This window comes from Salarias fasciatus, chromosome 7 (assembly GCF_902148845.1).
Source record: "Salarias fasciatus chromosome 7, fSalaFa1.1, whole genome shotgun sequence".
Taxonomy (NCBI): domain Eukaryota; kingdom Metazoa; phylum Chordata; class Actinopteri; order Blenniiformes; family Blenniidae; genus Salarias; species Salarias fasciatus.
In genome coordinates this window covers 15,013,407-15,039,849 of record NC_043751.1, presented here as the reverse complement: position 1 = coordinate 15,039,849, position 26,443 = coordinate 15,013,407, and the positions used below count along the sequence as shown (strand labels likewise).

The 26,443-nt window shown below is 40.3% G+C and overlaps 2 protein-coding genes across 2 annotated transcripts in view; both read left to right on the top strand.

Moving 5' to 3' along the window:
• The first annotated feature begins 834 nt into the window (after positions 1–834).
• LOC115392038 (liver carboxylesterase 2-like) lies at positions 835–7,004 on the top strand. The gene is made up of 13 exons (XM_030096540.1): positions 835–982; positions 1,420–1,612; positions 3,171–3,312; positions 3,943–4,076; positions 4,200–4,353; positions 5,069–5,173; positions 5,269–5,367; positions 5,465–5,608; positions 5,718–5,795; positions 5,928–6,075; positions 6,202–6,351; positions 6,448–6,520; positions 6,710–7,004. Exons 1-13 carry the CDS (start codon positions 907–909, stop codon positions 6,894–6,896), a joined length of 1,683 nt encoding a protein of 560 aa, XP_029952400.1. The 5' UTR covers positions 835–906; the 3' UTR covers positions 6,897–7,004.
• Positions 7,005–8,982: 1,978 nt separating this feature from the next.
• ces2b (carboxylesterase 2b) overlaps positions 8,983–26,443 on the top strand; it is a 34,846-nt gene continuing 17,385 nt past the window's right edge. Inside the window, exons 1-17 of the mRNA XM_030096536.1 lie at positions 8,983–9,784; positions 10,201–10,393; positions 13,385–13,526; positions 13,646–13,779; positions 13,963–14,116; positions 14,703–14,807; positions 14,888–14,986; positions 15,082–15,225; positions 15,332–15,409; positions 15,540–15,687; positions 15,766–15,915; positions 16,009–16,081; positions 16,460–16,629; positions 22,340–22,532; positions 24,315–24,456; positions 24,605–24,738; positions 24,921–25,074. Coding sequence (XP_029952396.1) covers positions 9,598–9,784; positions 10,201–10,393; positions 13,385–13,526; positions 13,646–13,779; positions 13,963–14,116; positions 14,703–14,807; positions 14,888–14,986; positions 15,082–15,225; positions 15,332–15,409; positions 15,540–15,687; positions 15,766–15,915; positions 16,009–16,081; positions 16,460–16,629; positions 22,340–22,532; positions 24,315–24,456; positions 24,605–24,738; positions 24,921–25,074 — 2,400 coding nt within the window. The 5' untranslated portion in view covers positions 8,983–9,597. The remainder of the gene's footprint in view (positions 9,785–10,200; positions 10,394–13,384; positions 13,527–13,645; positions 13,780–13,962; positions 14,117–14,702; positions 14,808–14,887; positions 14,987–15,081; positions 15,226–15,331; positions 15,410–15,539; positions 15,688–15,765; positions 15,916–16,008; positions 16,082–16,459; positions 16,630–22,339; positions 22,533–24,314; positions 24,457–24,604; positions 24,739–24,920; positions 25,075–26,443) is intronic.

The following is a 26,443-nucleotide window of genomic DNA, read 5'->3' as shown; positions in this document are numbered from 1 at the left end:
CAACCCTGAGGGGTTCCAGTGCTCACTGCGCCTCAGCATCAGGCTTTCAAAGCACTTCATCACAGTTGAATTGAGAGTCACAGGTCTGTCACATCCACATATAGACAGATATACCATCCAGAAGTAAAAAAAACAAAACAATCATATAATTGTTTGTTTTATATTCAATGAATTTTCTTAAGATTTACATGTTTCTGTTCATTTTTTTGCATTTCTACTCACTTTTCAAAGCACACTAACTGACCACAGTATTTATTATGCATTAAAGGTATTGTGTAGGAAAAGCAATGTACAAAGAAATCAACATCTTAAAAAAAAAACCAAAAAACCTCTCTCTCAGCATGATTCTGGCCAAAAATGACCACATTAAGTTTCAATCCTTCAAATGTTTTGAAATTGCTCGATATTTGAATATGTTTCTACGTTCTTTCATAAAACCAGCCGAGAGCTCAGCGAGATCATGACGTTAATGAAATACAAAATGTGTGCTATTTCGCTATGAACAGTGGTAAACATGCCTCGACCAGCCCCCTCTGTCGCTGAGACTCATGGGAAATGTAGTTCAACTAAATCACTGCGCTTTAATCGAAGTTTTTCTTGACAATTTAACTGTTTTCTGAAGCAGTCCAGCAGCGTGTGCTTGTTCCGACCAGGAGTGGAGCTGCTCACTGTGGTGTTTCAAAGCTTAAAAAAACGGTGACAACAAAGTCACATCGTGAGAAAACTACACGGAAATCTTTGGGGTTCCAAGTTTTGATCACTTGTGTTGAAATTTTCCCGGTTGGACATAATTTACATGCGTCTGTCGAGTCGCTGAAAGTGGGCGTTTCAGCTTTTCAGCCCCTTTTTCTTCCCGTGTCCTCGTTTCAGACTTCTGTGGAGTTTTGCGGTCGACAGGAGACCACCATGGAGCTCCGTTCAACGCAAACTTTCTGCCTTCTGCTGTCTCTTTTATTTGCGAGTGTTGCTGCAGATCTGCATTGTAAGTAAAGGAGAGAAAAAAACGTCATTTTTTTCAACATACTGAATAATGAGAATAATTGTGATTTTAAAAATCCATGTAACATGACTGGGCATAATGTATTTCTCTCTCTCTCTCTCTCTCTCTCTCTCTCTCTCTCTCTCTCTCTCTCTCTCTCTCTCTCTCTCTCTCTCTCTCTCTCTCTCTCTCTCTCTCTTTTTTAATGAATGATTAGTTGATCTATTGCCTCCATACTCAGTATGTCTAAAGGTGAATCAGGGTGTGGGTTGGTTACTACTTTACTGATAAACTATACAGGTCAGAGCTGATAAATTTCCAGAGATAACCTCAACAATAACCCACAATAATGAAGAATTGTAAATATGTATTTCTGTTGGTCAGCTGTAATCATGTTCTTTTGAAGTTAAAAGTCTGACAAAGTTTTATTCTCCTGACAGCGCCTGAGGTCCACACAGAGCTCGGCAGCCTGAAAGGTCAGTATGTGACTGTGAAGGGGACAGAGGCGGGGGTCCATGCCTTCCTGGGTGTCCCATTCGCAAAGCAACCTGTGGGTCCTTCACTGAGGCTGGCTGCACCTCAGCCTGTGGAGGGATGGAAGGGAGTGAGAGACGCCACCAAGCAGCCAGCCATGTGAGATGTGTGCTTTGATTATTGCACTCTAGTTTCTGTGGAGGAAGATGAAGCCACCGTTGAAGAGAAATATACTGACTTCTTTCTGAGAATTCTAACTCTTTTTATTTCTCAGTACTGGGATTGCATTTGTAGACCACTGTAAGAGTGTCAATGAGCTTGACTTCCAGAGAAGTTAGCCATGAGGTTGACCTGAATGTTAGAGTTTTCTGTTTCTTTGAGTGGCCGCAGAAGGAGGTGATTTCACATTTAGAAAAACAAAAGTTGCATTAATAACATGAACACACTGGTTTGTACTACTGCTTGTACTGTTTGCACAAAAGGTCTAGTTTATGATAGATTGTGCAGTTTCAGAGTTGCATAACCTCACTGACAGCCCCTCTATAACCGGTCCGATGAGTAGTTGTGAAATCATGGCCTCTGGTGGGTTGGGGAGCAGAGCCTGGATATTCATCCCTTCATCAGATAAATACTGGCTAACCTCTCTGGCTACAACTAATAATACATCTCACAGCTCTTGATTATATGTTCATCTTAATACACACACAGACACATTCCTCTGCATTTGGTTGCTTTTGTACTCAAACATGTTACTGCCCTCAAGCATATTCCTTCCACTTGATCACATAATTATTCATTTGTTATTTTATCGATGTTATTATTGTGCTGCTCAACTCATTTACATATATGAATAGACAAATAGACATGTATAAACATACATTTGCAATTAGATTCAGAAACTTGTGTGAACACATCACTCCCATCCTGGCCTCCCTCCACTTGCTACCTGTGCACTTTAGAGTTCATTTTAAGATTCTTTTACTTGTTTTTAAATCTCTCAATGGTGTTCCCCGCCTTACCTCTCTGAGCTGCTTCACCCCTACACTCCTGCTCGGTGCCTCAGATCAGCTGATTAGCTGCTCCTGGAAGTGCCGAGGTCCAAGCCTAAGCTGAGAAGGGAGCTTTTTCTGTTCTGGCCCCTAAAGCCGTGCAAAGAGCTGCCTCTGCACATCAGACAGGCCCCCTCGCTGTCCAGTTTTAAAAGAGATCTTGAATATTTTAGAGAAAGATACACACATGCACGTCTCTGTCTCTATTCACGACTTCAGGAGCACAATAGTGAAAAAATAATTCATGGAGTGTAATGTATCTGTGTTGAGACCACAGATTACTGCAGGACTGTCTTCAGGGGACTGTGAATGACGCTATGCAACTGACATTAAGCAAACTATCAGACATTAGCCCCATTCTACAAACAGCAGAAAGAGCCCTTGTCTTTGTTTTATTAACTGTAAACCAACATGACTTTTATTGTTACATATGTGAAAAAACCTCTGTGACCAGTCGAAGGTGCATAAATCCAGTTAAACCGAACATTTTTGTTCTGCCTAAAATAAAACTTGACTGGAAGTCAACCTCATCAACACTGAACACATACAGTGGTTCACAAAGGCAATCCCACATACTGAAAATCAAGAAGTCAGCATCAATGTTTTGACGTGGTTCTACTTATCTTATTATTATTTCCTGTTTCTAACCAAAAACAATCCACTTTCAGGTGCATCCAGAGCAGAGAAATTGTTCTGGATCTACTGGATAAACTGGGTGGGCTGTCAGCAGAAATTCCAGAAGTTTCAGAGGACTGTCTTTATCTGAACATTTACACTCCTGCAAAGAAACCTCAGAATGCCAAGCTTCCAGTAAGAACTGTTAGCTACACACTCGCACTGATGCTTTGTAGTGTCTGGACTTCATGGATGTGGCTGTCACTGAAACATTCTCCTGTTTGGGGAGCAGATCCCAACAGGTTTACCTCTCAAAAACAAATGTACAGTTGCTGTTTTTTTGTCAGCAGTGTGAGTAAAGTCTGAGTGCAATTGTTACTGCAATTGTTGTGTGTCTCTATTGAAAATAAAAATTTTCGCTGCCTGCTGGCATTCTAACACAATACCAGAGCAGCAACACTGCAAATCCGATTTCATAGAAGCATTTAGAAAATCAGCCTCAGGTGAATAACTACTAACGGCAACTAATAATCACATTTCACATTTTGGTGACATTATACTTGGACATGGATAAAACATAATCAGGGCTTGTGGTTTTACTGCCATTCTTCTGTTTGACTTTATTTGTTTTATACGTGTTTCATTTTTAAACAATACATCAATGCACTGTATGCTAATTAACATATTTACAGAATAGATTAAGTTGATTAACTCGACACAAAACCACAATATGAAGAGCATGTTTACTTTAGCAAAGTATAAATCAAACATTTCATCCAATGAAATGTGTTGAAGTAAGTTGGTGATGTTTTCTGACTTTTCCAGGTTATGGTCTGGATCCATGGTGGAGGCTTTACCTTGGGGTCTGCCTCCATTTATGATGGCTCTGCTCTTGCTGCTTACCAGGACGTGGTTGTGGTTCTGATCCAATATCGTTTGGGACTCTTGGGCTTTCTCAGGTAAACTGACTCAAGACATGAAGAACCAGATGATCCAACAGTGGCCATGTTCTGCTTTTGTTCTGTCACTATTTTTCAACTACTTTTGTAGCTTGTCAAACTCTGACTTTGTGTTTCATCCAGTACTGGAGATGAGCATGTGTCTGGAAACTTTGGCCTGTTGGACCAGGTAGAAGCCTTGAAGTGGATCCAGCAGCATATTCACAACTTCGGAGGAAACCCGGATTTGGTTACGATATTTGGAGAGTCTGCTGGTGGAGTGAGCGTCTCCCTCCTGGTATGTGATCACAGGATAAAATACCTGATGTTTTTATTTTTGCGCATTTTTTGACACATGTAAGCAGTCGCAATGTGACGTGTCCTTTTCCTCTAAGAAAATGTCCCATAAAACATTGTTTGGAAACACTTTTGAAAATACAGCTCATACAATGAACGCTTAATTTGGATCAAGTATGAGCCAGTGTCAGTTTGTCACAGATATGGTCATCTGACCTTGAAGTGGCAGCAGCTGGCCAGATGATTATGTCAAATTACAAGCACTGTTCGTCTACAATTTTAATAAGGTTCAAGAAAATAACCTTACCTGTCTACGATGAGGTTTTAGGTCAGAAGAGTGAGACGGTAAAAAAAAAAAAAAAATCGCTTCATCAAAACTGTGAACAGTTAGGCTGCCAGTATCACAGAAAAATATATTTCTTTAATTACATTATTTGACTGCTTCCACAGTGAAGTTCTCATCATTGAAATGTCTCTAAAATGACCGACATCTTTATACTTGATTTCAAAACTCAAGTGAAACTCACAAAATCATAAGATGATTGAATGATGATTTATGAGCTGTACGCGGGCCTTGTTGTGTGTTAAAAATATAATACCACAAAGTATTGTTTGTTTATTTGTTTTATTTGAGCAAAATAAACAGAAAGTGCATGCACTTGCTAATTTCCAAACTATTCTGCAAAAATTCTCTTTGTACTTTCTGTCATGAACAGCTCCTCTCACCGTTGGCTGATGGCCTTTTCCACCAAGCCATCGCTGAGAGCGGCACAGCTGCCATGGATATGATTGTGTCAAATGACCCTCTCCCAATGACAAAGGTTCAGTATCTGTGGACTGTTTCTGTTGTGTGCACTATTTTTATATTTATATTTCATAGAATTGCAGCACAATGACCCTTCCTCTCTGTCTGCAGGTCATCGCAAATCTGACTGGCTGTAGCTCTGAAAGCACAGAGAGGTTTGGTGAATGCATAAGACACCTCGACATTGATCCCATCATTTCTCTTGCAAAGGTACACCACTCTGTGCTCAACTAATAAAAAAATAAAGACCCTCCTTGCCTTTTGCACAAATATAAGATGTTCTGTTCAACTTTTGTGTTTTGTCCAGGATCCAGCAGTGAGGTATATTATCAATGTTGACGGACACTTCCTGAGAAAACCTGTGGATGAACTGTTCCGCAATCATGAGCTCCAAACTGTACCATTCATGACTGGTGTTACTAACGATGAGGGCGGATTTCTCGTTCCTTCTGTAAGTTGTAACAGGTTGTGGAGAATTGTGCAAATAGACTAATGACTGCAATAAATATTGTTCTTGTTTTGTGCATCCTAAAATTTCAATTATCTGTTTTTTCCTCTAGTTCCTTTTTCCTTCCAACTGGACTGAAGGATTAGACCGGGACCTTGTGGTGAATGTGATGTCCTTGTTTTTCCCTGATGTAAGGCAGATACAACTTGATGATTCATTTTTCCTTTTTCTGAAAATTCATAACTTTTTAGGAATTAAAAAAAGACTCTCAACAATGTGGAAATTTCTCTTGCTTCAAAAGACGTCTCAATTTTTTTTTCAGGAGAAAGCTGCAGTTGTTCTCAAACAGTTGATAGAGGAATATATTGGAACTGGAGAAGATCAGATAAGAAACAGAGATGGCTTCACTGAAATGTTTGGAGATATAATTTTTAACATTCCAGTTGTCAAAACTGTGAATGCTCACCGAGGTATGCAATACTCACAGTGTGTGTTTGGCAACACTTTACTATTTTGTCTGCAGACCAATAATTGCTGTCTGCACACTGTCACTCTTGGAGGGGAAAATAAAGTCACCCTTTTTTGTCTACTTTCAGATGCTGGTGCTGCTGTTTATTTGTATGAGTATCAACACCCTCCTAAAGCACTGAGGGACAAAAGGCCGAGCTTTGTGAAGAGTGACCATGGAGATGAGATCCTAATGGTCTTTGGATTATGCTTTACAACTACTCATGTTACGTTACAAGGTAAAAAGACTGTAAAAACCATCAGATGTCTGGGACGTCTTTGTGTTTTCGGGATGCAAAATGTTTCACCATCATATATTATTCATATCGTTATAGTTGAATGCCCTGAAGAAGAGGAACAGCTGAGCAGAACTATCATGAGCTACTGGGCCAACTTTGCCCGGACGGGGTAGGAATTACTGCTCATAGTCAACACAGTCAAATCATTCATTATGTCTGCTCCAACCCTGAAACCTTTCAGATGTCTTGATAAACGTGTTACATATGACAGATAAGTCGCACTTTCACCCCTGAAAGTTCTGTCACAGTACTGTATGCCAGTGATGCTTTTTCATAACTAGTGCTCTTGTTTCTGTAGGTCTCCTAACGGGGACAGACTGGCTCACTGGCCAAAGTATGGAGCAGAAGAACAGTATCTGGCCATCGGTTTGAAGGAGCAGGTGGTTGCAGATCACCTGAAGAAGGATCGATTTGTCTTCATGACTCAGACCTTCCAAGAGAAGATCAAACAACTTCAGGAGAAAACTGAGCACAGTGAGCTGTAGAACATTGTTGAGCATAAAATGTTTTTAATCTGGATTGTCATTAAATGAACATAAAGTTTCATTGTTTGTATTTTCTCCTCTGTGTTGTTCACTGATGACACTTGGCATTCACTCTGACCTGATAAATGACAAATGCACCATCAGTGCTGTAAAACAGGTTAACCCTGGTCAACTGATTATCATAGGGAGAGCAGAGGTCGTAGCCTACTGACAGAAGCATAGAGAAGAATGGTGATAGCGTGAGAATCCTCGATACAGACACTTGTGGATCTTGTGCAGGTGAGATAGTCTTGCAATACTGATATAGACTGCGTTGAGATAATTGAAAGTAACAGATAAAAACCAACCAACCACTCTCTTTCCTCACACACAAAACACTGTGTGTTTGCCATTTGACTAAATAGTATACATTTTCACTTCCATAGTGGTTTTGATTGAGGAATGTGTCCCGCTGGCTGCATTATTTCAGGACATTCTTCATAGTTTGTGTAGGATGAGGATTAGGATTGAACATGTTGAAATACAGTCATGAAATGTTGTTTGGCATCCAATCCAGTAGTGCGATGTGTAGATCTACATGTTCTGTGGGTAAATATGGATATAGAATAGATTGCTATCCTTCTTGGAGTCCCTGGGAGGGGTGCTGGACAGTGCTCCAACTGGGGACTCCATTGTTCTGCTGGGGGACTTCAACGCCCATATGATCGGTGAGAGTGAAATCTGGAGGGGAAAGATTGGGACGCACTGCCTCCCTGATCTGAACCCAAGTGGTGTTCTGTCATTGGACTTCTGTGCTAGCCACAGCTTGTCCATAACAAACGCCATGTTCGAGCACAGCAGTCTCCACAAGTGCACTTGGCACCAGGACACCCTAGGTCGGAGATGATGACTGACTTTGTTGTTGTGTCATCTGACCTCCGACTGTGTGTCTTGGACACTCGGGTGAAGAGAGGAGCAGAGCTGTCAACTGATCACCACCTGGTGGTGAGTTGGATTCGCTGGTGGAGGAGGAAACCGGACAGACTTGGCAGGCCCAAATGTGTTGAGAGGGTATGTTGGGAACATCTGGCAGAACCCTCTGTGAGCATGGTTTTCAACCACCGTAACTGGTGGTGGACACTGGAAGTAAGGGCTGTCATCAAGCTGAAGGAGTCCTACTGAGTCTTGTTGGCTTGAGGGACTCCTGAAGCAGCTGACAGGTACTGGCAGGCCAAGCGAACTGCAGCCCGTGTGGTTGTGGAGGCAAAACCTCAGGTCTGGGAGGAGTTCCAGGGGGAGGCCATGGAGGAGGACTACCGGTCGGCTGGGGCTGTGGTGATGGCCTCACCTGTGGGTCTATTGGCTCTGTGTGTCAATTGGTGCTTATCAGTGCTGGGAGGAAGTGAAGTTTTCATGTGCCTCAGCACCTCAGCACAAGTCTTTCAAAGCACTATGTATATATATATATATATATATATATATATATATATATATATATATATATATATATATATATATATATATATATATATATATATATATATATATATATATATATATACATATATATATATACATATACATACATACATACATGCATATACACACATATATATACTCGTATATACTCAGGGTGACAGTAGTTCAGTTGGTAGAGTGGGTCGTCTTATAACCGAAAGGTTGGCGGATCCCCGCTCCCGCAGACGTAAAACTGTCGTGTCCTTGGGCAAGACAGTTCACCCACCTTGCCTAAGTATGAAAGTTGTGAGAGTGAATGGTTGGTGGTGGTCGGAGGGGCCGATGGCGCAGATTGGCAGCCTCGCTTCCGTCAGTCTATCCCAGGGCAGCTGTGGCTACAATAGTAGCTTACCACCACCCAGTATGGAGTGAATGAATAAGGCAATGTAAAGCGTCTTTGACTGTACAAAAAAGCACTATATAAAACCAATGCATTATTATTGTTATTATTATTATTATTGTTATTATTATTATTATAATTATGTATATATATGTGTGTGTGTGTGTGTGTGTGAAATATATTTGATATATTTTTTTGTTTTATTTTAGATTTAAGTAATGTTAAGATTCAAATGTTTTCACTAATTTTTTCATTGCTAATCACTTTTCAAAGTAATTGCAACACATTAAAGCATTTGTGCAGGAAAACAAAGTACAAAGAAAAGAAAAACACTCCGTCTTGGCATGATTATGGCCAAAAATAACCACTTTTTTTTTTTGCAATCCTCCAAATGCTTTGAAATTATTCGACATTTGAACACCACAAAAAAACCCTGTTTGTGTGCCTGTTTATTCATCATAGCTTTAATATTTCATAAAAAGAGGAAAAACTAAATCAGCCTTGAGCTCAGAGACAAAATGAAATTAATGAAATACAGAATTTGTGCTATTTTGCTGTGAGCAGTGGTAAAAATGCCTCAACCAGTCCAGTCTGTCGCTGAGACTGATGGGTAATGTAGTTCGACTAAATCACTGCGCTTTTATCGCCGTTATTCTTGACAATTTAAAGGATTTATGAAGCACTGAAACAGCGTGTGCTTGTTCCGATCAGGAGTGGAGCTGCTCATTGTGGTGTTTTAAAGCTTAAAACAAGTCAGACAACAAAGTCACATCCTAACAAAACGACACGGAAGTCTGTGCGGAGCTAATCAGCAAGTTTGGATCACCTGTTGTGTTGAAACTTTCCCGGCTGGAGGTAATTTACATGCGTCTGTCGGGTCGCGGAAAGTGGGCGTGTCAGCTTTTCCGCCACTATTTCTTCCCGTGTCCTCCTTTCAGACTCCTGTGGGGTTTTTGCGGTCGACAGGAGACCACCATGGAGCTCCGTGCAACGCAAACTTTCTGCCTTCTGCTGTCTCTTTTATTTGCGAGTGTTGCTGCAGATCTACATTGTAAGTAAAGGAGAGATAAATCTTTTTCTTTTAACATAACGGAAACGATTGGAAAACGTGTGATGTTGATCTAACTGTGCTTATTTTCTGAATAATGAGAATACGTGTTGTTTTTAAAAATGCATGAAACATGAATGGACGTGATTCATTTCTCTTTTTTTATGAATGATTACTTGATCTTACCTATTGCCTCCATACTCAGTATGTCTAAAGGTGAATCAGGGTGTGTGTTGGTTACTAGAATTACTTTATTGATTTACTATATAGGTCAGTGGTGATAAATTTATAGAAATAATCTCAACATAACCCACAATAATGAGGAATTGTATTTTTAACAGTTGCATATTTTCTATTGGTCAGCTGTATTAATGTTCTGTTGAAGTTCAACATCCGACAAAGTTTTGTTGTCCTGACAGCGCCTGAGGTCCACACAGAGCTCGGCAGCCTGAAAGGTCAGTATGTGACTGTGAAGGGGACAGAGGCGGGGGTCCATGCCTTCCTGGGTGTCCCATTCGCAAAGCCACCTGTGGGTCCTTCACTGAGGCTGGCTGCACCTCAGCCTGTGGAGGGATGGAAGGGAGTGAGAGACGCCACCAAGCAGCCAGCCATGTAAGATGTGTGCTTTGATTATTGCACTCTACTTTCTGTGTAGGAAGATTAGGCCACCGTTGAAGAGAAATATACTGACTTCTTTCTGAGAATTCTTTGGTTGACATAATTGTTCGATTTTTGTGCCCCTTTGAAGGATGGCACAAGGAGGTGATTTCACATTTACAAAAACAAAAAGCTTGATTAATAACATCAACACATTAGATTTTTTTTACTGCTGCTTCTTATGATTTTTTGCGGAAGGGGTCAAGTTCCTGATATTGTGTGATTTCACCGTTGCATAACCTCACTGTCAGCCACTCCAAAAAAAAAAAAAAAAATAGTCCAATGAGTAGTTGTGAAATCACGGCCTCTGTTCGATTGAGGGGCAGAGGCTGGATATTCACCCCTTCATCAGATAAATACTGGCTAACCTCTCTGGCTACAATAGTAAATGTCACAACTGTTGATGGTATGTTCATCTTCATGCACACGCAGACACATTACTCTGCGTTTGGTTTCTTTTGTACCCAAGCATGTTACTGCCCTCAAGCCTATTCCTTCCACTTGTACACATAATTATTAATTTATTTCATCGATTTCATTATTGTGCTGCTCAACTTATATACATATGTGAATAGACAGACATGGAAAGGCAGACATTTGTAATCAGATTAAGAAACCCGACTTACAAACACTCATCTTGTATGAGGACCTGCTTCTGCTCCAATTTATTCACTTCTCCAGAGGAAGGAGACCTTTCCACATCCTAGTATAGTTCTATTTAAACGGGTGTATTTGGCTCCAAACATTGTTTATTTTGGAGAGAGATACACACATGCATGTCTCTGTCTCTTCATGAATTCAGGAGCACAATAGTGAAATAATCATTCATGGAGTGTAATGTATCTACCACTGATTGATATAGGACATGACTTCAGGGGACTGTGAATGAGGCTGTGCTACTGACAATTCGCAAACTATCAGACATGAGCCCCTTTCTTCAAATAACAGAAGGAGCCTTCGTCTCTGCTTTATTAACTGAAAACCAACATGATGTTATTAATCTAACTTTCATTAATCTAAATGTAGTGATAGGCCATGCATATCATACAAAGGCCTGCAGAACGGCTCCATCTGTTTGAATCCACCCCCTCAATAAAACCCTTTTTTATGGCTACAAAAACCGTCGTGCAGTATAAAGAGCTGTTGCATCACAGATGTTCAACCCGTGGAGCCTTTCCTGAAGAAATAAGCCCATATTTCACAAGTCTCCTTCTACAGTAGGTGCAGCTGAGTCATGCATAAAAAGCATCAATAATAACTCAATAAAACTGCAATACTTTTTTGGAAAATAGCAATATTTTACTCACCAAAAACCCTGATTATTTCACATAAAATCCATCCTACTTTCTTTCTTTCTTCTAAAGTATTCAGTTATTCTGTTCAGTTCTCATTTGTTCCATCAACAAGTCCTTTAACGTCCATCAAAGCTCATGCTGAAAGTCCAACTTGCTCTCCCAGTTTTTTCTTGAGAAGTCCATCCTGAAAATGATTTGAACAATAAATCAGAAACCAAATCCATTTCTTCTCCATCAGCCATTGTGGACTGGCAAAGCATCCATAAACTATATTTTTGCTTGTGCAGTTTGCTTGCTCTGGCTGGTCCGCTATCTCCCTGTCCAATCAGACGGTCTGAATACACTGACATCACCCCAGGCCTGCTGGAAGGCTCTGAGTCACCAACTCAACATCTGATTGGTTGAAGCAACAATCTGGTCGAGACTGACTTTACGCTACTGGGCAAGCAGAAGTGACTGTGAAGGCCTCCAGGCAGATTTCTTTTACCCTAGCAACAGATGATGGCTGAAATATGACTGGTTAAATGCTTTAATATGGGGAAAAAAAAAAAAAAAGCACGTCTGGGTGCAGTGTATCCAGGGAGAAGGGTATCTGTACACCGCCGAAGACCGTACTGTGAGGATCGTGCTTTTTTTGTTTTGATTTGATTTGATTTATTTGGATCCCCATTAGCATGGCAATGCCAAAGCTATTCTTCCTGGGGTCCATACAACATCTTCACAATGTGTCAAAGCAGCCACATTATCTACAAAATAATCCATATACAAATTCCAAAAACAAAAACACAAACAAATACATAACATAACAACAAACAAACAATACAAGACCGCTCCTAGGTCAGTAGAGATACACAACATTCACATATCATATCTATGTAGATCCACACATATTATGCACATTGGTCACACAAAAACTCAAATCTCTTTTGCCCTTCCATCTTACACGTAAACACCCTTGAAGCAAAAACCCTGATGTAACAATTAAAATTCAAATCAGATTTGACAGTCACCCATTTATTTACTGTTTATGCCAGGAACCATTTCCGTTGCAAAGGTGCAATTTTAAGTAATATTTGTAATTCCAGTTGACCCATATCAAGTCTCTATTATACACAGATGTTTTTTGACCAACTTCTTGAAAATTATTTTGCTGTTTTCTTGTGCAATATTTTCTGGTAGTTTATTCCATTCTTGCATAGCTCTATACATAACCATTCGTTTAACTGTATTTAACTGTTGGGTTGGGGGAAAGCATCCCTGTCGATTTGGTTATTCAACTACAGCTCGATAGAGGGCGCTAAAGTGCAGCCCTTACGGTGCTGTCTTCGGCGCTTCAGGCATATTATTTTGCAATCGGGAAAATTATGAAAGGAAGCTGACCTCCCACTTGGAATTATTAAACACCACTGTCTAAATGTGAAAGAACCTCTGTGACTAATCAGTGGTGCAGAAATCCAGTTAAACCGAAAGTTTTTGTTCTGCCTGAAGTGAAACTTGACTGGAAGTCAACCTCATCAACACTGAACACATATAGGGATTAACAAAGGCAATCCCACATACTGACAAGCAAGAAGCCAGCATTAATTTATGACGTGGCCCTAATTGTCTTGTGATTATTTCCAATTTCTAACCAAAAAAAATTCACTTTCAGGTGCATCCAGAGCAGAGAAATTGTTCTGGATCTACTTGATAAACTGGGTGCGCTGGCAGCAGAAATTCCAGAAGTTTCAGAGGACTGTCTTTATCTGAACATTTACACTCCTGCCAAGAAACCTCAAAATGCCAAGCTTCCAGTAAGAACTATTAGCTACACACTCACACTGATGCTGTGCCTCTTTACTTTAACAAAGTATAAATAAAATATTTCATCACATGAAATGTATTGAAGGAAGGTGGTTTCTGACTTTTCTAGGTTATGGTTTGGATCCATGGTGGAGGTTTTACCATGGGCTCTGCCTCCTTGTTTGACGGCTCTGCTCTTGCTGCTTACCAAGACGTGGTTGTGGTTCTGATCCAGTATCGTTTGGGACTCTTGGGCTTTGTCAGGTAAACTGACTCAAGTCACAAAGAACCAGACAGTCCAGCAGTGGATATGTTCTGCTTTTGTTCTGTGACAGAAAAAACTACTTTTCTATGAGTGTTCTTGTTAACATTGAGTCAAAGAAGTCTGTGTAACTGTTTAGAAGACTGAATGAAACCTGTCAGACTCTGACTTTGTGTTTTATCCAGTACTGGAGATGAGCATGTGTCTGGAAACTATGGCCTGTTGGACCAGGTAGAAGCCTTGAAGTGGATCCAGCAGCATATTCACAACTTCGGAGGAAACCCGGATTTGGTTACGATATTTGGAGAGTCTGCTGGTGGAGTGAGCGTCTCCCTCCTGGTATGTGATCACAGGATAAAATACCTGATGTGTTTATTTTTGCACATTTTCTGACACATGTTGGTTATCACAATGTGACAGGTCTTTTTCCACTGCTTCGAATTGCCAGTATTACAGAAAAAATCTTTTTCATTATGTTATTTGACTGCTTCCATAGAGAAGTTCTCATCGATGAAATGTCTCTAAAACGACCAACAGGTTTCTCTATCAGCATCTTTATACTTGATCTCACAACTCAAGTGAAAAATCAGAAGGGGATCAAATAATCATTTCCCCCACTGTCCATCTACTTTTAATCCAATTCAACTTAGCTTTATTTATATTGCGCCACTTAGAACATAGTCCTATCTCGACAGTTTTACAGAGAAAACCCAACAGTTCCACATGAGCAAGCATAAGCAACTGTGGAATAAAGGAACTCCCTTTTAAAAGGAAGAAACCTTTGCAGAACAAGGTCAGACTACTCTTTCTGAAGATGTGTACAAGCCTGTGTTTGGATTAAAAGTATAAAACAGCAAAGTGTCTGCACTTGGTAATTTCCAAACTGTTCTGCATAAATTCTTCTAATATTTTCTGTTGTAAACAGCTCCTCTCACCGTTGGCTGATGGCCTTTTCCACCGAGGCATCGCTGAGAGCGGCACGGCTGGCCTGGATATGATGGTGTCAAATGACCCTCTACCAATGGCAAAGGTTCAGTATCTGTGGAGTGTTTCAATTGTATGTCTGTTGTGTTTCTGTTGTGTGCCCTAACCCTTCCTCTCTGTCTGCAGGTAATAGCAAATCTGACTGGCTGTAGCCTTGAAAGCACAGAGAAGTTTGGTGAATGCATAAGACACCTCGACATTGATCCCATCATCACTATTGCAAAGGTACGCCACTGTGCTCAACTAATAAAGAAATAAAGACCTTCCTTGCCCTTTGCACAAATATAAGATGTTCTGTTCAACTTTTGTGTTTTGTCCAGGATCCGTCAGTGAGGTATATTATCAATGTTGACGGACACTTCCTGAGAAAACCTGTGGAAGAACTGTTCCGCAATCATGAGCTCCAAACTGTACCATTCATGACTGGTGTTACTAACGATGAGGGCGGATTTCTCGTTCCTTCTGTAAGTTGTAACAGGTTGTTGAAAATTGTGCAAATAGACTGACCGCAACAAATATTGTTCTTGTTTTGTGCATCCTAAAATTTCAATTACCTGTTTTTTCCTCTAGTTCCTTTTTCCTTCCAACTGGACAGAAGGATTAGACCGGGACCTTGTGGTGAACGTGATGTCCTTGTTTTTCCCTGATGTAAGGCAGATACAACTTGATGATCCATTTTTCCTTTTTCTGAAAATTCATAACTTTTTAGGAATTAAAAAAAGACTCTCAACAATGTGGAAATTTCTCTTGCTTCAAAAGACGTCTCATTTTTTTTCAGGAGAAATCTGCAGTTGTTCTCAATCAGTTGATAGAGGAATATATTGGAACTGGAGAAGATCGGATAAGAAATAGAGATGGCTTCACTGAGATGTTTGGGGATATAATTTTTAACATTCCAGTTGTCAAAACTGTTAATGCTCACCGAGGTACAGTGTATGTTTTGCAACACTTCACTAGTTTATCTGCAGACCAATAATTGCTGTATGCACAATGTCTTCTTTCAGATGCTGGTGCTGATGTTTATTTGTATGAGTATCAACACCCTCCTAAATTGCTGAGGGACAAAAGGCCGAGCTTTGTGAAGAGTGACCATGGAGATGAGGTCCTGATGGTGCTAGGATTTTGCTTTACAACTACTCATATTACATTACAAGGTAAGACTGTAAAAATCAACAGATGTGTAGGATGCTGGAGTGTTTTCGGGATGCAGAATGTTTCACCATCATATTTTATTAATATAATTTTAGAAGCATGCCCTGAAGAAGATGAACAGCTGACCAGAACCGTCATGAGCTACTGGGCCAACTTTGCCCGGACAGGGTAGGAATTACTGCCCGTAATCTTTACATCCAGAAATATGCACACAAAAAAAAAACATACACAGCTATGAAATAAAATGCTGCAAAACAAAATACTTTCAGTCATAAAATGCAAAGTGAAGTTGTTTCCCGGATCTTCTGCTTCAGATTCTCAAAAGTGTAAATTTATGGACATGTAATTGGAACAAAATCATCCATTATGTCTGCTTTAGCAATTTATTTGAATAAAATTATATATACTAAAACAAAAAACAACCCAGAACAATTCAGATGTCTTTGTGATTGTGTCGTATATAATAGAGAAGTTGGAACCCTGAAAGTTTTGTCAGTACTGTACACCAGTGATGCTTTTTCGTAACCAGTGCTCTTGTTTGTGTAGGTCTCCTAACGGGGACGGACTGGCTCACTGGCCAAAGTATGGAGCAGAAGAGCAGTATCTGGCCATCGGTTTGAAGGAGCAGGTGGTTGCAGATCACCTGAAGAAGGATCGATTTGTCTTTATGACTGAGACCTTCCCAGAGAAGATCAAACAACTTCAGGAGAAGCACGGTGAGCTGTAGAACAGCAACATTGACTTTTTCCATTCTGTCATAATTCCAATGAACGATGAAATGTTTTCATGAACAGCGAGACGTTAGCTTCAGACATAAGTTCATCAGTTAAAAACGTTGAACATTATTCCATTCCATATTTGAGCATAAAATGTTATCAATCTGGATTGTCATTAAATGAACTTAGTTTTAATGTTATTTTCTCCTCTGTTGTTCACTAATGACACTTGGCATTTGTACTGACCTGATAGATGACAAATGCACCAGTCAGTGCTGTAAAGCAGGTTAACCCTGGTCAACTGATTATCATAAGGAGAGCAGAGGTTGTAGCCCTTGATACAGAAACACAGAGAAGGTACAGACACTGTAGTGGATCTAGTCGTGGCAGCGATCCATGGATAAATGACACTACTCGTGCTCTCAGGCGTCAATGTGGGCGTGTCGAAAGACAGTGGAAAAAAGACGGTCTACACGTGTCCTTACAGGCTTTAAGACTCTCCTTAACAGCCTATCAGAAAGCTGTCAAGACTGGCAAATCTCAGTATATGTCAAACCTTATCTCATGTTACAGTCACAGACCACATGTGCTTTTTAATGTGCTAAATAACATCATTAATCCACTTGCAAGTTGTACTGCTGTTACCTCTTCCACTGTACTGTGTGAAAAATTCTTGAGCATCGTCTTCTAATACTGCAACTGTTGTTAGTCCTTTGTGTCCCGTGTTTTTAGAAACATTTGAGCCTCTAACTCTAAGCGACTTAGCTCAGCATGTCAGTAGTTTGAGACCGTCTTTCTGTCTTGCTGACTGTCTACCCCCAAAACTGCTTAAAGAGGCTTTTAGTTCTGTTGTCATTGATTAATTTGTCACTGGCCTCCGGTTCAATCCCTTCTGTTTTTAAGCATGCCATAGTGCAGCGTCTTCTTAAAAAAACATGACCTGAATCCAAATGAGCTATCAAACTATACGCCAATATCTAAGCTTCCATTTCTGTCCAAAGTTCTGGAAAAAGTTGTGTATGGTCAGCTTCACTCTCATTTAGCTTCTAATGATCTTTATGAAGAATTCCAGTCAGGCTTCAAACCAAGGCATAGCACAGAAACGGCCCTTTTACGTGTTTTTAATGATCTGCTTTTAACCCTTGACAGTAAAAACTCTGCAGCTTTATTGCTTTGAGGCATATCATCAGCCTTCGACACAGTTGATCAGAGTCTTATTATCTCGCCTGGAGTCAATAATAGGAGTTAAAGGTCTCGCATTGAAATGGTTCCAATCCTATTTAACAAACAGAACGTTTTCTGTTCATGTTGGCCGCCATCAGTCTAAATCAGCTCTTCTTACCTGTGGTGTGCCTCAAGGTTCCTTTTTGGGTCCTATTCTTTATTTCATTTTATTTGTTGCCTTTGGGTTCAATTCTAAGGAAATACAATGTTTCATTTCATTGCTACGCAGATGATGTACAGATTTATGTGCCACTGAACAGGGTTGGGAGGGTTACTTTTAAATTGTAATCTGGTACAATTACAAGTTACTTGTCCAAAAAATGTAATCAGTAACTTACTCTAATTACTTCAATTTAAAAGTAACGTACCAGATTATTTTTAGTTACTTTTAGATTACTTCACCAGCAAACATAAAAGATAAAGACAAATACAATGTTTCATCCTCACAGTGTATTGACAACTCTACACAGAAAACATTAAATGCTCTGAGTGTTCTGAACTCTGCTGAACTCTGTGTGTTCAGCCCCAGTTAATACCAACAACATGACCTTTAACCTCTAAACCTACTGAGAATCTGACTTTCTTTCTTTCTGACTCAGGATCAGAACCATCAGTTCAGACTGTGTTCCTCTAGTAGTTCTACAGTCCAGCAGCACCAGGAGCCACATTGACACTGTTAACACACATTTATATTATATACTCAGTCTGCTGTGTAGCTGTACTGCTGTAGTGAAGAGCAGTGCTTTGTGTTCAGGTATGCAATCCAAAGTATTTTTTCAAGAGTTCAGAGTTGATTCATTCCTCAGTGACAGAAGGAAACATGCAGTCTCCAGTAAATCCTCCATACAGGCTGAAGATATTGTCTCCATCAGATTCTTCTGAGTTCATCCTGGTGAGGCTGAGGTTCTCAGCAGCAGGTTACTGACAGGTTAGCAGGCTAATAACACTTTAGCTTCACTGTGAGTTCGGTGTGTTTCATACCTGTAGATGTCTTCAGGTTTGATTAGTCCCTGGATGTTGAGACCTTTTTCTCAGCTGGGAGGCAGAGTTTACATTGTACAGAGAAGTTCTGGGTAGGGCTGAACGATATATCATTATCATATCGATATCGCGATATGAACATTCAGGACATTAGTTTCTCAAAATCAATGATATCAAGATTTCCCCTGCTTGCCCTGTGTGTAAGCTTGTCCATGCACAGGTAAGGCCAGCCAATCACAAACCTCGTTTACTGGTTGACAGCTGATGGCAGAGGGTGGTTGCAGAATCTGCACAAACCAGTTTGGTGGTCGTGGCAGTGAGTTCTCATGAATAAAACTGCATTTTTTTTTTACATCCTTTTGTATTATGTTTTTATTTTTCTGAAAAATGCTTAACTTTTACTGAATCCATTGTAATATATCGTATCGATATCGAGATATCTGGCATGGATATCGAGATATGAAATTTTGCCCATATCGTTCAGCCCTAGTTCTGGGCCTCATCTGACTTGAATACTAAATGTCGACGTTTCCAGCCAAAGAATGAGTTTCTCTCCCTGGAGCAGCCATGACTCCAGCAGCAGATGGTAAAATCCTCGACAACGCGGGTTGTTTCATTCACGGTTAAACATATCAGTAGAGCGGGAGGCTGCTCCAAGTCAGCGGTCGATGCGGCGTCTATCATTTATACATCTACGGTGTCTACTGTTTATAGATCTACAATCTGGCGGTTTGTGCCGTAAAGGGCTGTAAAGTGTCACAATGTCTGTATACGGCGCGGATGTGTGTTGTTGCTGCTATATTCCGTCTGATTTTCAAAAGTAATCCTGCTCAGTAATCCGTGTTTTTATCAGAAGTAACTAACGAGATTACATATTTTTTGCGCGTACTGTAACGGATTACAGTTACAATTTTTTTGTATCCTGATTACGTAACGCCGTTACATGTAATCCGTTACTCCCCAACCCTGCCACTGAAACCATGTTCACCATCATTTGAATCCTCGAAGAACTGTTTGAGAGAAATTAAGGACTGGATGGCTCTGAACTTTCTCCATCTAAATGAACAAAAAACTGAGGTTGTTGTTTTTGGTGATTCCACCCTCCTTGAGGGCGTGGACAGTGCTATTGGTCCGTTGTCTTCCTTTAGCAGGCCGTTTGTAAAAGACCTGGGTGTGCTCTTAGATCCAGGTCTTAGCATGGATAAACAGATCAGTGCTGTTGTCAAAAACAGTTTTTTTTTTTCAGCTGAGACGACTTGCTAAAGTCAAAACATATCTACCTGTCACAGACTTTGAGAGAGTAATCCATATGTTTATCACAGTGCGCCTCGATCACCGTAACTCCCTGTATGTCAAGCTAAATCAGGCCTCCCTTCAAAAGTTGCAGTTAGTGCAAAATGCTGCAGCATGCTTACTGACTGGAACAAAGCGGTATGAACATATCACTCAGGTCCTAAAGTCTTTGCACTAGCTCCCAGTCCTCCAGAGAATTGATTTTAAGATTTTACTTATGGTTTTTAAATGTTGCATTGGACTGGCTCCTTCATGTCTTAGTGACCTATTATCTGCTCATAAGATAGTCAGAATGTTGAGGTCCTCCTCCCAGTTGCTCCTGGACGTTCCTAGGACAAACTACAAAACTAGAGGAGAGCGAGCTTTCTCTTCTATTGGCCCACCTCTTTGGAATAGTCTGCCTCTACATATTCGAGCTGCAGAGTCCCTTCAGCAATTTAAATTTTTATTGAAGACGCACCTTTTCTCACTGGCTTTCCCGCATTCGAGGAGTCTATCTTTTATTTATTTTATTGTATATACTCATATTTTATTCTGTTTTATTACTTTGCTAACTCTGTTTTTTTTTGTCTTTTAGTGTGTTTTTGTTGTTGTGAAGCACTTTGGGCTTTTAGTTGTAAATGTGCTCTATAAATAAATTTGACATTTGAGATAGTGGCTGCAAAACTTGTCAATTGCATCAAGTTAATTAAAATAAAATGTGTCTGCTGGTGTTTGAGATTTAAAATGGCTTTGTAACACTTTCAGAAGAAACACATTTTTATTAAGATAATAAAAAAAAAAAAAAGATTAAAACAAAAGTAATCGCCACAAATGTGGGCAGACATCAGTGGGCATCACATGCTCCCTGACAAAAATTAAAGTGGCTCCTTACTTTTCCCAGAAGTTGCAGGGTCTGGTCTAGTTTGCTCTCAAACTGACGTCCTTCGTCATGATGCATTTTAGATGCCCAAACTAGATATGAGCCACGAGATAAGAGTTCAGCATTGGATTTATTGCATGAACATAGTCACCATGAAGGGCCTGTAGAATCTCTCCCTAGCAAGATGGAGCGCTCTTTCTGGACTAACATGACTCATCTCATTCAGTAGATCCTTCACAGCTCATGTTTGCATTTGGAAGGACAAAACAATTGTTTTTCCCAATTACTTCATATGTAAAGGAGACGATTTTCAGTTCTGCTTAAAAACCTACTCAAAAACACAATAGTGTGAGTGGTCAGTGCTGTAAAAAAAAATAAAATAACTCCAGTTACCTCACCCAGGTAACATACGGTGTTTTTAGTGCTACTCACTTTTCATACATTCACAGCTGCACATTCTGAATATTAACAGTTGACAACATCAGTTTTGAGAAAGAAAAGATAAAAACGAGGAAAAAAAATTTCTCTCAGCTTGACTCTGGTCAGAAATGGCCACATTCTGTTAACAATCCCAAAATCATTTGAATTTTTCTGTGAATATTTGAATGTATTTCCACTTTAATCAAGTTGTTATTCTTTTAAATTTGCAACAGTCATGGAAACCAACAACAATCATTAAATATTTAAGCCACTGTTTATTTGTCTGTTTGATGAAGTAGTGCTAATGTTTTACAAATAAAAAAAAAAAAAAGGACAAACTAAACCAGTGTGGAGTTCAGAGAGATGATGAAAATTAATGAAATACTTCATTCATGTTATTTTGCTTTCCTGTCAAAATCTCTCTCTATCCAGACTCATGTTGCTGAGGAATACTTCAAGACAATCCCTGTGCTTTTATTACTGTCATTTTAGTTTCTTGTTTGAAAGAATGTGATGATGTTTCAGAGTCCTGCAGAGTTTTGTGGTCTGCGAATGACCATCATGAAGCTCCGTTTAGCACAAACTGTCTCTTATTTTTTGGTGTTTCAGCAGATGGACATTATAAGTAAACCTCAACAAAAAAAAATCATTTTAACTTAATGGAATAGGTGGAAACAATTAGAAAACATGCAATCTTGATCTGAGCGCACTTTTTGTTTGACCACTGATAATATTTAAAGTACGTTTGACCATAACCAGACACAAAGATAGTAAATATACTGTATCTATTTGACCTCATTTTGCATCCCTGCATTTTTTTCTTGGTTATAAATACCATGTATATTATACAAATTTTCTATTTCAGAAATTATCTCAACCTAAGCAACAATACAAGGAATTAAATCTGACAAAGTGTTATTCTCCTGACAGCGCCTGAGGTCCACACAGAGCTCGGCAGCCTGAAAGGTCAGTATGTGACTGTGAAGGGGACAGAGGCGGGGGTCCATGCCTTCCTGGGTGTCCCATTCGCAAAGCCACCTGTGGGTCCTTCACTGAGGCTGGCTGCACCTCAGCCTGTGGAGGGATGGAAGGGAGTGAGAGACGCCACCAAGCAGCCAGCCATGTAAGATGTGTGCTTCAGTTTTTGCACTCTACTTTCTGTGTAGGAAGATTAGGCCACCGTTGAAGAGAAATATACTGACTTCTTTCTCTGAATTCTTTGACATAATTGTTAGATTTTTCTGCTCCTTTGAAGGATGGCACAAGGAGGTGATTTCACATTTAGAAAAACAAAAAGCTTGATTAATAACATCAACACGTTAGATTTTACTACTTCTTCTTATGATTTTTGCGTAAAGGGTCTAGTTCCTGATATTGTGTGATTTCACCGTTGCATAACCTCACTGTCAGCCCCTCCAAAAAAAAAAACAACAGTCCGATGAGTAGTTGTGAAATCACGGCCTCTGTTCGATTGAAGAGCAGAGCCTGGATATTCACCCCTTCATCTGATAAATACTGGCTAACCTCTCTGGCTACAATTAATCGTAAATGTCACAACTCTTGATGGTATGTTCATCTTAATGCACACACAGACGCATTACTCTGCATTTGGTTGCTTTTGTACCAAAACATGTTACTGCCCTCAAGCGTATTCCTTCCACTTGTACACATAATTATTAATTTATTTCATCGATTTCATTATTGTGCTGCTAAACTTATATACATATTTAGACAGACATGGAAAGGCAGACATTCGTAATCAGATTCAGAAACCCGACTTATAAACACTCATCTTGTATGAGGACCTGCTTCTGCTCCAATTTATTCACTTCTCCAGAGGAAGGAGACCTCTCCACACCCTTATATATTTCTATTTAAATGGATGTATTTGGCTCCAAACATTGTTTATTTTGGAGAGAGATGCACACATGCATGTCTCTGTCTCTTCATGAATTCAGGACCACAATAGTGAAATAATCATTCATGGAGTGTAATGTATCTACCACAGATTGATATCGGACATGACTTCAGGGGACTGTGAATGAGGCTGTGATACTGACAATTCGCAAACTATCAGACATTAGCCCCTTTCTCCAAATAACAGAAGGAGCCTTCGTCTCTGCTTTATTAACTGAAAACCAACATGATGATATTAATCTAACTTTCATTAATCTAAATGTAATGATAAGCCATGCATATCATACAAAGGCCTGCAGAATGGCTCCATCTGTTTGAATCCATCGCCTCAATAAAACCCTTTTTTTTATGGCTATAAAAACCGTCGTGCAGTATAAAGAGCTGTTGCATCACAGACGTTTAACCCGTGGAGCCTTTCCTGAAGAAATAATCCCATATTACACAAGTCTCCTTCTACAGTAGGTGCAGCTGAGTTATGCATAAAAAGCATCGATAAAACTGCAATACTTTTTAGGAAAATAATTATAACATACAAATATACAAATAATAATAACCCTGATTATTTCAGATAAAATCCATCCTACTTTCTTCAAAAAGAATTCAATTATTCTGTTCAGTTCTCTTGAATTACTCCCTAATAATATGTAATCGTGGACAAAATATAACAATTAATATTGGTGTGTAATTCAGACATTTCATTTTGGCCAGCAGAGAAGATCTTGAAGGCCTTGACGGCCAGCCACTGTCTAAATGTGAAAAAACCTCTGTGACCAGTCGAAGGTGCGGAAATCCAATTAAACCGAACGTTTTTGATCTGCCTGAAACAAAACTTGACTGGAAGTCAACCTCACTGACATTGAACACATACAGTGGTTCACAAAGGCAATCCCACATACTGAAAATCAAGAAGTCAGCATCAATGTTTTGACGTGGTTCTACTTATCTTATTATTATTTCCTGTTTCTAACCAAAAACAATCCACTTTCAGGTGCATCCAGAGCAGAGAAATTGTTCTGGATCTACTTGATAAACTGGGTGGGCTGGCAGCAAAAATTCCAGAAGTTTCGGAGGACTGTCTTTATCTGAACATTTACACTCCTGCAGAGAAACCTCAGAATGCCAAGCTTCCAGTAAGAACTATTAGCTACACACTCACACTGATGCTGTGCCTCTTTACTTTAACAAAGTATAAATAAAATATTTCGTCACATGAAATGTATTGAAGTAAGGTGTTGATGTTTTCTGACGTAAGGTGTTGATGTTTTCTGACGTTTCCAGGTTATGGTCTGGATCCATGGTGGAGGTTTTACCATGGGGTCTGCCTCCATGTATGACGGCTCTGCTCTTGCTGCTTACCAGGACGTGGTTGTGGTTCTGATCCAGTATCGTTTGGGACTCTTGGGCTTTCTCAGGTAAACTGACTCAAGTCATGAAGAACCAGACAGTCCAGCAGTGGATATGTTCTACTGTTGTTCTGTGACAGAACAACTACTTTTCTACGAATGTTCTCATTAACATGGAATCAAAGAAGTCTGTGTTACCATTTACAAGATTGAATGAAACCTGTCAGACTCTGACTTTGTGTTTTATCCAGTACTGGAGATGAGCATGTGTCTGGAAACTATGGCCTGTTGGACCAGGTAGAAGCCTTGAAGTGGATCCAGCAGCATATTCACAACTTTGGAGGAAACCCGGATTTGGTTACAATATTTGGAGAGTCTGCTGGTGGAGTGAGCGTCTCCCTCCTGGTATGTGTTCACTGCATAAAATACCTGATGTTTTTATTTTTGCACATTTTCTGACACTTGTAAGTAATCACAATGTGACGTGTCTTTTTCTGCTACTTAGAAATTGTCAGTATTATAGAAAAAAATCTTTTTCCGTTAAAGGGACTTAAGGCAACTTTACAAAATTTACCTCAGTGCTGACGCGATAGGCGCTGTGGGTAACTGCAGCCACCAGCCAAGGCAGCACGGGAGCGTGCACCCGGCTTCGTTCATTTTTTTCTTTGTTGTGGCACTTTTTTGTGGGATTTGGGTGGATGCAGGTCGTTTGATGGCTGCTGAAGAATCTATTTCCCTGCAGCAGGGTTTCCTGCAGGAAAAAAAGTTTGGCCGGGGTGGGGAGCATGGGGGGGGGGGGGGGGGGGGGGGGGGTGTCGGGTGTCGGTTTGTTGGTTTGTTGGTTGGATTGTTAGCAAGATCCCGGAAAAAGTAATTGACGGATTGCAATGAAACTTTGTGGAAAGGTGGGTCTTGGGCTAACTTAGAATTGATTAAGTTTTGGTGATGATCCGGATCACTGTCTGGATCTGGGATTTTTTTAAAGGATTCTTTATCATTGACAGATAGGGAGTCTTTCACATGGTTGGGCTGGCCCGCCGACAGGGGGCGACAAACGCCTGGTTCACACAGGACGCGCCGCCTCCGACGCGGAAGTGGGAAGCGCCGCGCACCGACTGTCAGATCGGCGCAACTGTTAACCTATCTCACGGTTCATCCAGGAGACGCGGGGGACCGCAGCGTCCGTAGCGGCTCGCACCGTGGACCGCGGCCGCTCTGCTCCTCTCTATTTTCTCCGCGAGCTGCGCGCTGTGCACCGCCAGTTGTAAAGCTAGACAGAGCAGATTCGCCACACAGGAAGTCGGGAACGGAAAATACGACAGAATCTGGTCAATTTTCGAACTAAAATGAAGTAAAATAACATAAATTATGTCGCTTTTCGGTTTTCCTTTTCACATAAACACACACACACACACACACAGGGAGAGAGGGCGACAGAGAAAGGCACCGCACGCTGCAGCGCTCTGCTCCGATCACACCCCCCAATCACAATGTTGTGCGATTATATATGGTGTTCTTACGGTTATTGGTGACTGATTTCAGCTGTGGCGGAGGTCTGCGCTCTCTGAGTGCCAATTTCTAGTTTATATTGCGTCAATTACAACCTAGTCCTATCTTGACAGTTTTACAGAGAAAACCCATCAGTTCCACATGAGCAAGCATAAGCAACTGTGGAATAAAGAAACTCCCTTTTAAAAGGAAGAAAGCTTTGCAGAACAAGGCTTACAGGTGGTGGCTTTCTGAAGAGGTGTACAAGCATGTGTTTGGATTAAAA

Coding starts and splice junctions, on each gene's coding strand:
- LOC115392038 (XM_030096540.1), top strand. CDS start 907: ATGGAGCTCCGTTCAACGCAAACTTTCTGCCTTCTGCTGTCTCTTTTA. Junction 1,613..3,170: donor GCCACCAAGCAGCCAGCCAT/GTGAGATGTGTG, acceptor ATCCACTTTCAG/GTGCATCCAGAGCAGAGAAA. Junction 6,352..6,447: donor TACTCATGTTACGTTACAAG/GTAAAAAGACTG, acceptor ATATCGTTATAG/TTGAATGCCCTGAAGAAGAG.